The following is a 13,711-nucleotide window of genomic DNA, read 5'->3' on the forward strand; positions in this document are numbered from 1 at the left end:
GCCTGCGTTCGGACAGGGTCCTGCGTGCTTAAGTTGGTATCACTCATTTTCAGCATCTTTCTAACACCGTCACCTGGTTTGATGTGGTCCAGATTGCAAAGAGGCAGACTTGTTCCTCCTCCATACAGGAGCCTGCAGTGGCACGATTCATACAAGGTCACGAACACGTATGGCCAATGGCCTTGAATAAAAGCCTCTGAAAAAAGACATCAGAAGTTCAGAGGGGAAAAAATAATTGGCTCACAGATCTGAACAAACTAGCTGAACAAGTCTTTATGGAATTGTTTGGCCAAAAAGTGATTCTGTATTGAGACGAGTCTGGACAAGGTAGACAAAAGACATGTTCAGTCCCCAATTTGACTTTAGAGCATTTGCAGAAGACGAGTAGGCACCAGGACCTTTAAATATATTTAAAAATGCATGTATATATGTTCTGCATGAATGGCAAATTTTTAAATGAAGAGAAAAAAGCATTCTAACATAATTCCTGCTTTATTTAATTCAGAGTTCAAGAAAAATTAACATCTCTGAGACACTTTATTATTATTCAAGGAAGATTCAACTTTTACTGTTCCCTCAAATGTTAGTATTGATAATGACTTTTCTTTGTACTCTTAAAAGAGAGACATGATTTTAAGGGAAAACTCAAGATGGGTTAAATTTTGTTCTTTAACATCGAGCTTCCTACTTTTCACATCACGTACGCCACTGGAACGTTAACTCCAATTCAGTGGTTTCAGAAAAGAGTTTTTATTTTTGATAATACCTGCTCATCATCTTTACGCATAAAAACGAAGGACGTGCAGGCATTTTTTTAGACTGTCATAACGTTACATAATGGAAATAACTTTTCAAATCTACTTTTTTAGCTCTGTGATAAAATTAAGTACACTTGAGAGGAATTCTAGCTTTTTTTCTGTATTAGATGTATTGCTTACAGAAATAGATTATTACAGGCTAAAAAAATACTGGAAGCGAGAAAACAGATGGTGTCCATTGGGGTCAGAAAGGTTTTTAAAGGAAGCCCTTTGTACTGCCTCTGTTCTAATCATCCAGTCGTCCAACAAAAGAGCTTCAGCTCAGTGTGGGCTCTGGTTCCCCCTCCGATGGGACGCTCGTGGCGAACACCGGCGGAATTGGCTTAGGAGCCGGCACCGCCCAGTGCTTCCTACTCTGGGCGGACGGACAGCCTCACCCCCTACGTCACAAGGATGGAATTCCCCAGACCTCCACTCTGTCACACGGAGTCTGCCCACTTTCGGAGGAGAAACGTGTCTCTTTCTTCCTGACACCACAGAGGAAATGGCCCTCCGCTTATTTATTTCTTTAATGGAGGGACTGGGGACCGGACCCAGGACCTCGTGCACGCTCAGCTCGCGCTCTGCCCCCGAGCTGCACCCTCCCCGTTTAGATCAGTCCCTCCCCGATGGGTCCGGCTCCTTTCCGCCTGCTGTTGCCCGATCCTCACTTCCATTGTCAGCAACCCCTTCCTGCCCTGCATCCTCCTGCTCTGGCTAGTCAGTGCCTTCCCTGCGTCGGTTTCTAGACCATCTGAGTCTCCTTCATCCTACAGCGGGTCTCCTTCCGCCTTTGCCACTTCTCCAGCCACTGCCCTGCATCCTCTCCGCGAGACAGAAGGAGCAAAATCCCCGCGTGGCTGTCTCAGCGCCCTCTCCTCACCTCCCAGACTCGACTCTTCTCAGGCAGGTGCCATAGCTTCTCTGTCACATCCACCCTGCAGGCGTCGTGAGTGCCGTGGTGACAGCAGAGCCAACGGGGAGTTTTCAGTCCGCATCTCGCTGAACCTTTCAAGAGCCTCTGTGGACCTTCCTCCTGAAACTGTCCTCTCCTGTGGACTCCACTGCCTTCCGCCCCCCGCCAGCCTCCGTGGCTACTTCATCCTTGTGTGCACACCCCCCTAAATGAGGGGGGTCCTCGGGATTAACGACAGGTACCCCCTCTGTCTTTACTCCACTCCTTGTTTAGGCAACTCACGGCTTCAGACGCCATCCAGATGTCAAGTTGGAGCTCCAGTGTGAACACATAGCTCAGTGGTGGAGCGTGTGTTCAGCATGCTTGAGGTCCTGGGTTCAATCCCAGTATCTCCATTAAAAAAAAAAGATTTAAATATGTAACCCAGCCCTTTTCTTGGAGTTCCAATCCCAAGGCATCCAACTGCCAGTCCAGCCTCATGATGTGACTGTAGCACGTCCCAAACCAGGCTCGAGACCTTCCCCCCGAGACCCGGCTTCCTCCCGGCCTCCACGTCTCAGTCGGCCGCGCCCACACCCCCAGGCTGCGCTCACCGGGAACCTGAGAGCCAGTCCTGACGCGCCCCCCCCCCCCCCCGCGCCCACTTAGCGCGTCACCAGATCTTGCCGCTTACGCCTTACCTAATTTCCACACCCTTCACTCCTCTCCAGCTCCGCCACCACCACCCCAGACCAGCCTACCGTCTTTTCTTACCGGGGCTACCGCTGAAGCCCCCCAGCCGACCCGCCACGCCGGCATGGCCCCTCAGCCTCTCCTCGCACGGCAGCCAGAGTAAACTCTTCACAAGGTCAGTCTGCGCATTTCTTTCTCCAGCTTAAACCCCGGAGAGGGACTTCCCCTGCTCTCACGGTAAGAAACAGAGTACTGGCTGTGTTCTCCGAGGCTCCGGGTGGTCCAGCCCAGGCCTGTCTTCTCAGCATCCTCCCCCTGCCCCCACCCCAGACACACCCCCCTTCTTCCTTACCCTCGGCCGGTCTCCCAGCCCTCTCTGTCTGTTTATCATCGCACATATCGTCATTTTTTATCTATTTTTTCAAGTCCTTGATGACCTGTCTGCTCGAAAAGCCTGTTTTCAAAATCAGGGTCCAAGTCATGCATATTTTGCTCCATATTTGACCCCCAAGCATTTAGCTCCCACGCAGCACGTGTTCCTCACACGTCTATTGGATGATGGTCTGGCTGGAGATGTCAGATTTGTGATGAGCCAGTCAAACCCAGGGAGCGGACGAGAACGAGGAGGGAAGAGGGTCAGAGGAAGACTGGGAGCGTCCATCCGCGGGGCCCAGGAGGAGTGTGCCGGGCCGTGAGGCTGTGGGCAGTCAGACCACCAGGGAGCCGTGTAAGCGTCTCTGGAAAGGCCTCCCCTCAGCGCCGGTTACTTTCCGCGGTTGTACCTGCGTCTCCTGAGGAACTAACAGAACTGAGTATGGAATTTCCCGTCATCCTCTCCTTGTGGAACAGAGACTTGCTTCACAGCCTGGGGTTGAATAAGGACCTGTGAGCAGTTGTCACTGAATTCTCTCCTTGGCCCCTCCCCAAGGAGACCCCAGTTCCCTGCGGGATGGAGCACAGGTGTGTCATGCACTATCTTCCAGGTGCAAAGGATCACTCTCCGAGAGGCTGGAGGAGAGCAGGTAAAGGGCCCACCTGGGTGAAGTGGCTGTGACAAGCCGCCTCCGCCTTCTGAGAGCTGCCTGTCAGTCAGGCCCTCCTGCCCCTGAGAAGGATGGCGTCACTACCCCAGGGACAGGGAAGGCAGCACAACAGGAACACGGAGCCTCAGGAAAGTGATGCCAGATGCATGCAGGACGCCCGCCTGAGCTTGAATCTCAGATCAACAGTGGACTTTTAGTATCAGTATGTCCATGCAATGTTTAGACACATTTACACTAAAAAATTACCCATTGCTTCCTTTTTTATCTTTCTTTTTTTTATTGAAGTCTGGTCAGTTTGCAATGTTGTGTCAGTTTCTAGTGTGCAGCACACTGTTTCAGTCACACAAGAACACACATACATGCCTTCTCATATTATTATGGGTCACTACAAGATAGTGAACGTTCTTCCCTGTGCTCTATAGTATGAATGTGTTTATATTATACCTAGTAGTCAGTATCTGCACGTCTCAAACTCAGTTTACCCCTTCCCCCCAGTAACCGTGAGTTTGTTCTCTGTGTCTGTGAGTCTGTTTCTGTTTTGTAAATAAGTTCACTTGTGTCTTTTTTTTAGATTCCACATATAAGTGATACCATGTGGTATTTTTCTTTCTCTTTCTGGCTGACTTCACTTAGACTTATGATCTCCAGGTCCATCCACGTTGCTGCAAATGGTACTATTTCATTCTTTTTTTATGGCTGAGTGATATTCTATTATATAAATATACCACATCAGAGCAGCACTATTTACAGTAGCCAAGACATGGAAACAGCCTAAATGTCCATCTGCAGGTGACTGGATACTCATTGCTTATTGAAAATTCAGATTTCCTAAGCATGCCGTGTATTTATGTGCTCAGCCTGGTAACCCTCACTGAAGTCTGCTCGTTCATGCTTTGATTCCTTCGTTCATCGGCCCTCCCATGAGTGCCAGCTGTGGGCCAGTCTCTGCTCCAGCTGCTGGCCCTGGGCAGTAAACAAGGCAAAATGCCTCCCGGGGCTCTCGGTCCATGATTAAGAACCAACCCAGGTGCCCGTGGCGTCTGGCAGCCGCCCCTCCGAGGGTGGGGCGACCTGCCTCTCTGCACAAGGTGTCCTCAGTCACTTACTGTTTAAAATTCCAGGTTTGCTCCTTTCGAGTGTTATTATTACTCTGTTCAATTCCCAGTACAACTGCGGTCTGTAACAGAGGCTTAATCAAGGAGGGGGTTTAAGGCAGGTCGGTGCGACCATTTCCCTGAAGGTCTGCAGTTCCAAGGGCCACCCTGAGGTGTCTTTGGAGGGGCCCCTCAAGTCCTGAGGCCTTTGCTGGTAAGCTGGAGCATCAGAATCCTTTCTTTCTCCCTCAAAGCAAGGGGGAGGATGTATAAACACAGCTCGGTGTTTCCTGGAAGCTAAAGCCTTCCTAAAAATCCATCTTCAAAGCTCATACTTTTCAACCAATGAGAAGCAATTCCTTCACCCCAAAAGCCAGGAGTCTTCTGCAGTCTCCAGTAAAGGGAAAAGCACGACCCGTCCCATGCAGGCTGACAGCGCCACCCAGTTCAGGAAGGAGGAAATGATCAACAGTTTCAGTCTGCAGTTTGGAAAGAGAGGGGTGAGATCAGATAATCCTGGCCTGTCCCTCATTTCTGCTCTGGGAAAAAATAAAGGGTGTTTATGAGAACTGTCCTCTGTTATTAAACTGAGATGATTGCTCCGGCCCTTCTCAAATGCTTTGCAATATTAATTTTTCACTAATGACATTTTTAATAGACTGTGTGATTCATCCCTGGCTGAGCCTTGCTCCAGCTGCGTCAGCGCGTGGGGCGGTAGCAGGCATGGCCCCAGTCTCTGATGCAGATGGGAGTCGCTCATTACCCGCTGCCGGGGCCAATTTGCATCTCTGATTTGTGAGCGGTCTTTCTCCAGCTGTTACCTCAATTTGTCCTTGCAGCCGCTTCCAGCAGTTCTGGAGAATTTTATGTAGTAAAACTTTGCAAGGTCCCTGGGAGCGGAGGTAAGGGGACACTGTGGGAGACCCCGGAAGCTAGTTTCCACGCTGTCACATCACCAGTGAGGAGTGCACACGTCACTCCTGAACCTCTGAGAAGCCCCGGAACCCGGCACCGTGACCTTAACTGAACAGCTGCCAGCACACGTCAATCACATCTTGTAAAGAGACCCATTTTCCACAAAAATGTGGAAAGCAAGCAAACAAGGACAGAAACACAGGTGAATGATAAGAGATTTCCCACTGTCCACAAGAGGCAGAATTAGCTTGAGGGGTTCATCTCAGAATCCAGCCGTTGACCTGTGTCCTCTAATGGGGACCCAGTAGGACAGCTGTGGAAAATAAAAGCTTTGGAATCTGTCAAGAAAAGACCCCTGTGGTGGAATTCTCCTTTAGGACCAGGGAAACTTTCTAGGCAGCTTTTCTCAAGAATCAGGTTTAAATTTTTCTGGGGTTTCAAGCCAGGCTCCAAAGGTGCAGGGACTTCTCTCCAAAGCTTAGGGCCAGTGGAGACGGTGACAAGGGTCCTTGAAGGCCCCGACGATGTTGACTGAGTCCCTTTTCTTGGTGAAGCCCCGGGCCAGACACTCAGTGTCTCACCTCGTCTCTCCTGCCGGGAGAGACCCTTCCCAGTTTACAGATGAGAAAACTGAGATTCCGAGAGGTAGTAACTGCCCCTGCTGGGTGAGCTGGTAAAGTACTGCCCTCAGCCACCCTGAGGAAGCCTCTCTCAGCTGAGACGCCGCATCCTCCCCGCCCACCTGCGGTGTTTGAGGGCTGCAGCTGTGCCTCAAGTGGCCGGAGCTGAGGAGTCACCTCCGGGAGGAGGCCCACCTGCGGCCACCCAACTGCACCTGAAGCCAGTTCTGTGTATATAAGGACGCCGAGCGCAGGCCCGCAGGCTCTCGGGAAGGAGGTGCAGGCTTCCAGCCGCGTCATGCGGTGGCTGCAGTCCGTCTGGCTCTGCCTCCCGCTGTCCCTGGCTCTGAGCGGCCAGCCTGAGCCCAGGGGGCCCGGTGACCCTGGTGCCCCCCACTGTGGGCCCGAGGGCTTCCTGTTCACAGGGAACTTGAGCCTGGAGGCGGCCGCTCCTCCCGCCCTGGTAGCTTGGGGTAAGCGACTGTAGCCAGCCCTGGCCTGGCTCCCGGGCCGCCTGAAACGGCCCGCCAGCTGCCCTCCCCCGGGAACCTCTGCTGAACCCTGCAGCCTCTCTCCCTAGAAGGAACCTTCCGAGACGCAGCTTGGCTTCTGAACCCGATTCCCCTCCTTTCCTGCCCTTACCTGGCGCTGACCCCGGCGCCAAGGCAAAGCTGGCCGTCCTGAGGGGCAGCCTGGGGACCACAGAGTCTGACCTTCGGTGTTTCCCGCTCCCAACCGCAGACCAGCGCGGGCTGCTGCACAGGCTGCGGAATGACTCTGACTGCGGCACCCGGGTCGGCACGGGCCCCGGCAGCTCCGTGCTGGTGGAGGCGGCCTACGGCGGCTGCTACGTCACCCAGTGGGTGAGTCCCCGGCCCGCGGGGGGCGCGGGCCCGAGCCCCGGCCGGCTGACCCGGGCCTGTCTCTCCAGGACACACACTACGTCATGCCGGTTGGAGTGGAAGAAGCGGATGCGGCCGGGCGCAGGGTGGTGACCAAGACACAGCTGTTCAAGTGCCCTGTGGCTCTCCCGGGTAAGGCAGGCGGAGGCCCCTGCCCGGAGGATGCCCTCTCCCGCCCTGCAGTGACGCCGGCGCCCGAGGGGGCCGTCGTCCGCCCCTCGCCTCCCCAGGGGGGCACCCGGGACACCCGGCTGCGAGCCTGACCTGCGCCCCCACCCGCCGGGGGGCCGACCGCGCACCCCTCCTGGCTCTGCCCCCAGGACCGGAGCTTCCCTCCAAGGTGGGGGAGGAGGCTGACAGTGCCTGGAGACAAATGCCCGGGAGAAGCAGACCGGGCGCTGAGGCCAGGGCTCAGGCCCTGCAGCTGGGGCTGCTTGACCCCTTAACCGGGGCATTAACGGGAATCAGATGCCGGCTGTCCCCGCGGACCTGGCTCCCCGCCCCCGGAGCCGCCGGCCCGAGGGTGAGGCTGATGAACCGCCGACCCTGCCCCCCCCCACCCCGCCCCAGCTGCAGAACCAGAACACAGGGCATCGCGAAGTGGCGCCCACACCACTCACGGGCGCCAAGAGGGGTCGCCCCAAGCCCAGGAGGAGAATTCTTTGAGTAAAAGAGGAAAGGGCCTCACTGCTCCTCACTTCTACCAGTCTTGTTTGTATTTCCTTCTTCAGAACGACTCAGTTCAGGGGACCCTCATAAGGTGACTTAAGGCTGACTTTTCTGGTGGACACTTGCCCTCTAGTGCGTGTCGACCCCAGGCACTGGATACATGTGGGAATTCAGAGTTAATGCTTTGTAACAAAGTGGTCTCTTTAAAAGCCAGACTTGTTACCTGGCTTGAGTTACTCTCCCCTTCCAAATCCAGCCCGAGACGTCCCTAACGCTGGCGTCTGTGACTCCATCCCAGCGTGGGACAGGCTGCCGTGCGCTCCCTCGCCCAGCACCCGAGGAGACTGCGAGCGGCTGGGATGCTGCTACGACGCTGAGGAGGAAAATCCCTGTTACTACGGAAACACAGGTGAGCCCCCGCGTGTTTGAGATCAGCTGAGGACAAGTGCCCGTTACCTGCACTCACCCAAAGGAGGGTGGTCTGCACCCCGCAGAAGGCAGACACTGAAGGGGACCAGAGGCTGAGGTACAAGCATGCATCCTGGTACACTGGGCCCCGAGAGACGGAGCTTTCTACGGCCTTCCATCATCCACTCCAGAATCCCACGCAAAGCAAGTCCCAGTCAATGAACCCAAGAAGCCAAGTCGATGGGCAAGATGTTAATTAACAGGAATTTAACCAGTTCCCAAGAAACAGCCCCTCTGGTGGCCGACAGTCTGTCTAGAGAGCTTTATTTCAAAAGCCTGTTTGTTCCAAATCACCCTCCCAAGTTTTTCTCGTGTAAAGTGATGCTCATTAAACAGCAGCTGCCACCCTCCCCTCCAGTCCTGGCTGATGAGTGAAGCAGGCAGGTTCTGCTCCTCCCGGCCTCAGGGGAGGCTGTGGGGAGGCTCCGTGCTGTGCTGGGTGCAGGACTCAGACTCCGGCGCTCATGCAGAGCCTTGGCGAGGCCTGGGTGGCTGAACTGCATCCAGGTCGCTAGGTCACCAGCAGGGCTGCCAGCTTCTCTAGGAGGCTGGGGCGAGGTAGAAGTCACTGGCCTAACTGTTAGGCCTTGTCTAGCCAGCCCCGTAACGAGAGGCCACCTGCCTTTAGCACCACTGCTCTGGTGTTTCAGTGACCTCACACTGTACCCAGGACGGCCACTTCTCCATCGCCGTGTCTCGGAATGTGACCTCGCCCCCGCTGCTCTTGAATTCTGTGCACTTGGCCTTCAGGAATGACAGCGAGTGTGAACCCGTGATGGTGACACACACCTTTGTCCTGTTCCAGTTCCCCGTCACTGCCTGTGGCACCACCAAGCAGGTGAGTGGGCTGGCTGCGGGCCCTGGTCTGACTCAACGTCGGGCAGGGATGCCCGGGACCAGGGGAGGTCGGGGATCTCAGCCCTGCAGGTCACACGGACGGCAGCTGGGTTGGGTCAGACAGTCTCCTCATCCCAGAGGAAGGGATGGCCTCCCTCTCTGGGCCTGCAGCCAGGCCATCACGCCTGTGCCCCCGCGTGGGGCTGGCCTCTGACCGGGCTGCAGAGCAACTAACATGTCCCTGCTGCCCCCCTGGGACACAAGCAGGGAGGTCCATGGAGGTGGCTGGTGTTTCTGGCCGCCTCATCTGAGCACTCGGAGCCCCTTGCTGTCCCTCTGTCCTGAAAGCAAGGTGCAGTGACCACTTTCCTGGTTAGGGGAGGCCCTGCCTGTGGCTCCGTTCACGCTGCAGCATTTGTGCAGCATCAGAGGGCATCTGGGTGGCCGGGTGAGGCTGGGCCAGAGCGAGCTCCAGAGGCGGCGGCAGCACCGGGCTGTGGGGTGACGGCCGCCCTCGCCTGCCCCTGCAGGTCACCGGAAACCAAGCGGTGTATGAGAACGAGCTGGTGGCCACCAGGGATGTGCGAACTTGGAGCCAGGGTTCTATCACCCGAGACAGTGTCTTCAGGTAAAGGGCTCAGTTAACCCGACCCTGCTTGGCCAGGACGCCTGACTTCCCTTCCCCCACGAAGCGGGAGCTCTAGGGCGAGCCCCCGAAAATGCCGCCTCGTGCGGGAGACTGCGGCCTTGGCTGTCCGGTCTCGCTGACCGTCATTGGATCTGTAGCCCTGACACCGACTTGATCCCAGCCTCAGACTCGCCTGGACCTCTGGTTCATCTGACCGGCTCTCCTGTTTCTCATTTTGGCCTCCACTGTCTAAGCTGCAGCAAAAAGGATCCCTTTAAAACCCTAGACCAGGGGGAGGGACAGCTCGGTGGCAGAGCGCGTGCTCAGCACGCACGAGGCCCTGGGTTCCATCCCCAGTCCCTCCGCTGAGAGGAAAAGCTAAACAAAAACCTAATTATCCCCTCAAATGATAAAAGTAAACTTAAATTTTTTTTTTAAAAAAACTCTTACATCAGAGAGCACAGAGAGCTCCTTATCTGGTTTCCCGTAGCTTCAAGGTAACATCCTGAGCATAACCTCGGGGCCCTGCACCAGGCAGCTTCTGCTTCTCCAGCCCCATCTGGTCCAACGTTCTCAGTCCTTCACCCACTGTCCCCTAGACTGTCCCTCCAGTGTCTTCAGAGGACCTCAGACTCCTCCTGCCTCCACACTGTTCTGTCCTCTCCCCCGACCTCCCCGTCACTCCTCTCCAGCCTCCTCTGGATCCCAGTGCCTGCGGCACCTTCCTGTCGGTGCCTCCCCCTCCCCCGCACCATGTCTCGTGCCTGTGCGGCTCTGCCCAGCTCCCGAGTGCTGGGAAGTCCAGTCTGCAGATCAGGTCCATGAACACGGCTCTCACAAGGCCGGAACCACCCCCAACCTGGCTCTAACTCGCCCAGCGCGCAGCCGCAGCAGCCCCTCACCCCTGCAGAGAGGTGCCCCCCACACAAGCTCTTGTAGAGAGGTGCCCCCCGCCCCACGAGCTCTCCGGCCAGTGTCCCGTTTTCCCCGCCAGGCTCCGCGTCGGCTGCAGCTACTCCGTGAGCAGCAGCGCTTTCCCTGCGAGCATCCAGGTCCTCACCCTCCCGCCCCCGCTGCCCGAGGCCCAGCCCGGACCCCTCACTATGGAACTTCGGATCGCCAAAGGTGAGGCCCTTTGGGAGGGGAAGTCCTGTCACTTTTCGGGGCAGGAAGACGCCCCTCTGTAACAGGAAGCTTGCCCGAGGTGTTCACAGGGCGACGGTCTGTCCCGGGCGGCCCGGTGCCCAGCCTCCCCCGTGTCATGGCCCCTGCAGACTCGCACTACGGCTCCTACTACGCAGCCGGTGACTACCCGGTGGTGAAGCTGCTCCGGGACCCCATACACGTGGAGGTCTCGCTCCGCGGCAGGGCGGACCCCTCCCTCGGGCTGCGCCTGCAGCAGTGCTGGGCCACCCCCGGCGCGAGCGCCCTGCTCCAGCCCCAATGGCCCCTGCTGGTGAAGGGGTAAGTGCCGCCCTGAGCCCGCTCGCGGCCCCTCCAGGAAGCCCCCCTGATGGCCGGTGTCTTTGCTCAGATGCCCCTACGCGGGAGACAATTACCGGACCAGACTGGTCCCCGTGCGGGAGGCCCCGGGCCTGCCGCTCCCCTCCCACCACCAGCGTTTCAGCATCTCCACCTTCAGCTTTGTGGACTCGGTGTCGAAGCAGGCGCTCAAGGGACCGGTATGCCCCCCCCCCGGCCCCCAGCTCAACTGTTCCCACGCTGCCCCCTCAGCCAGGGTGCTCCCGCAGAGCTGGGCTGTGGGTGCTGCTCCGAGCGGCTCTCGATGCCAGTGGCGCGAGTGGCGCTTGTCAACTAGCCCTAGTGTCCCGGGGCTTCTGTGAGATCAGCTTCATTCATCAGTCTTCCGATAACTTCCTCAGCTTCTTCCTGGGGGAGATGAAGCAGGTTTGGAGCCTCTCCCTCTGGGGCGGGGCCACACCGCGACCCCAGTTCTGTTCCCCCAGGTGTACCTGCACTGCAGCGCCGCCGTCTGCCAGCCCGCTGGGGCGGCACCCTGCCGGGTAACCTGTCCCGCTGCCAGGCGTGAGTACCCAGGCCGTCTACACTGGAGGACAGGTCTGTGTGGAGGGGAGGCCCGGGGCTAGCCTGCAGCCTGTGGGCAAACGAATCAAACGGAAGGCTCGAATTACTAACGGGGCCCCTTTAAAGCACTGACAATGCGGAGACTCCCAGGCCCTCTAAGTGTAGGCTCTAAATTCTTAGCTCTCAGCCTTAGCTTCCTTCCATGTGAATCCTGACCTGAGGCAGGAGGCAGACTGGTTCGTGGCCTGTCCGTGGCTCAGTCTAGTAAAACACTTCTGGTCTAGCCAGACACAGACTGACTTCAAGTCTGCTGGAAGGCAGGTCTGGCCACGCCTGCAGGTGGAGCACGGCTGCAGCCCGAGTGTGCGCTCTCGCTGGTCAGGGTCGGTGCGCCCAGCGTGTGCACTTCCGCCAGATCCACTAACACCTACCCAGCCCCTGAACCAGATTCAGGACCCCCTGAAGCTTTAAGTCCTTCTGGCAAAAAAAAAAAAAAAAAAAAAAAAAAGAAAGAAAAAGAAAAACATAGTATTTCTCATAACTGTCATTACATGCTGGCTACTCCAGTGACACATAGGCACTCACACACGTGGGCCCTGGTCCTCCCCGAGCCACGCCTGTTTCTCGTGCGGCCCTCCCGTCCAGTCTAAGACGCACACTGGGAGCTCTGCGAGGCCCGACAGCCGGCACTAGAGACGGCGGGAGCGCGGCTGTCCCCGCCCTCCCGGTCTCCCTCGCGTCGCGGGGCGTCAGGATCAAGTGCCGCTGTGCCCCCACCTCCGTCAGGAGGGGTGACCGCTGGGGACAGTCTAGCTTCTCTGGTGAACCCGAGGCAACGGCGCTCCCCTGAGCGGCGCGTTTGTATGAGGCACTGAGGCAGGAGCGGAGCCACGCGTACCGGGGACCCGGCCCCACTTCGGACGCGTTCCTGACCACGCCCACCACGCGCACGGCTTCTGCCGGATCCCTGCCCCGTCTCTCCAACAGGGAGAAGGCGCTCAGAGGGCCCCCTTCAGAACAGCACGGCCCGCATTTCCAGCGAGGGCCCCATGATCCTGCTCCAGGCTACTCGGGACCCTGCAGAGGAGCTCAGGAAATACTCAGGTGAGTGGAAGGGGACCCACCTCCGGTCCTGTACCTGAACCACTGGCCAAGCCGCAGCTGCTTCCTCACCCTGGCTTGCCCCTTGCTGATCTGGTCGACGGGAACCTCAAAGGGCCTGTCCAGCTTTCTCCCCAGTAGCTCGCGACTGGCAGCCTCCACCAGGCCCGGAGGCACCTGGCTTCACCCGCACTAGCCCGCCTTCCCCCGCAGGGTCTCCGGTGGACGCCCGCGCGCTGTGGGTGGCTGGCCTCTCTGGAACCGTGATCGTCGGAGCCGCCTTAGGGGCCCTGTCCGCGTCCTGCTTGGCCATCAGGAAGTGGAGATGAGTTACTGGGACCAAGCGTGTCAATAAAACCCTTTGCACTCATGGCCTGTGCCCGCTTCTCATTGGAAAGGTAAAGAGCAATTTCTTGAGCTCACCCGTCGGCATCTCCTTTTTCCAGCCTGGAAGTCATTTTCTTTTTTATCTGAGAATAAAAAAAGATACCCTATTTTCTCCAGCCCTTCCATCTTAATAGAAAAACACTTCAGTAGAATTTCCTAGTCAGTGAATTAACAACTTCAAGCAGAATCGACAAGAACTAAAGGTCTCAGACTTAGCAGAGATCCCGGCGCGCTCCTGAGGGGCAGCGAGCAAAACTCTCCCACGAGAGGAACCGCTCGGGCAGAGTTCGCCTGCAGCTCCTCACGCGTCTTCCCGACGCCGGTCCTCGGGCTCCGGTGGGCGGCAGGGCCGAAGGAGGCTGAGGAAGCAGCCTGCCGGCCCCGCCCGGGGCTTCTGATGCAGTGGCTCTGGGCTGAGGCTCGGGGGCTTGGTTTCTCAGCATTTCTCGTGTGGTCCTGATCTTTCTATTCCAAGCATCACACTTCAGAAACTAACGTCCAGAACAAAGCCAAAAAGAGGTATCTGATCATGGATGACCAGCTGGAAATGGCGTGATCAGAAGAGCTGCTGTTTCGAGCCAGAACCAGAGTCACTTCCTAGTTGTGTAGCTCTTAA

The 13,711-nt window shown here is 57.0% G+C and overlaps 1 protein-coding gene across 1 annotated transcript; it reads left to right on the forward strand.

Annotated features, from left to right (window-relative positions):
- Positions 1 to 6,355: 6,355 nt before the first annotated feature.
- Positions 6,356 to 13,037, forward strand: ZP4 (zona pellucida glycoprotein 4). The gene is made up of 12 exons (XM_064488630.1): positions 6,356 to 6,530; positions 6,799 to 6,920; positions 6,989 to 7,091; positions 7,885 to 8,037; positions 8,747 to 8,934; positions 9,464 to 9,561; positions 10,556 to 10,686; positions 10,836 to 11,025; positions 11,096 to 11,243; positions 11,529 to 11,607; positions 12,595 to 12,711; positions 12,922 to 13,037. Exons 1-12 carry the CDS (start codon positions 6,356 to 6,358, stop codon positions 13,035 to 13,037), a joined length of 1,620 nt encoding a protein of 539 aa, XP_064344700.1.
- Positions 13,038 to 13,711: the final 674 nt, after the last annotated feature.

The sequence above is a fragment of the Camelus dromedarius genome, chromosome 8 (genome assembly GCF_036321535.1).
Source record: "Camelus dromedarius isolate mCamDro1 chromosome 8, mCamDro1.pat, whole genome shotgun sequence".
NCBI lineage: Eukaryota > Metazoa > Chordata > Mammalia > Artiodactyla > Camelidae > Camelus > Camelus dromedarius.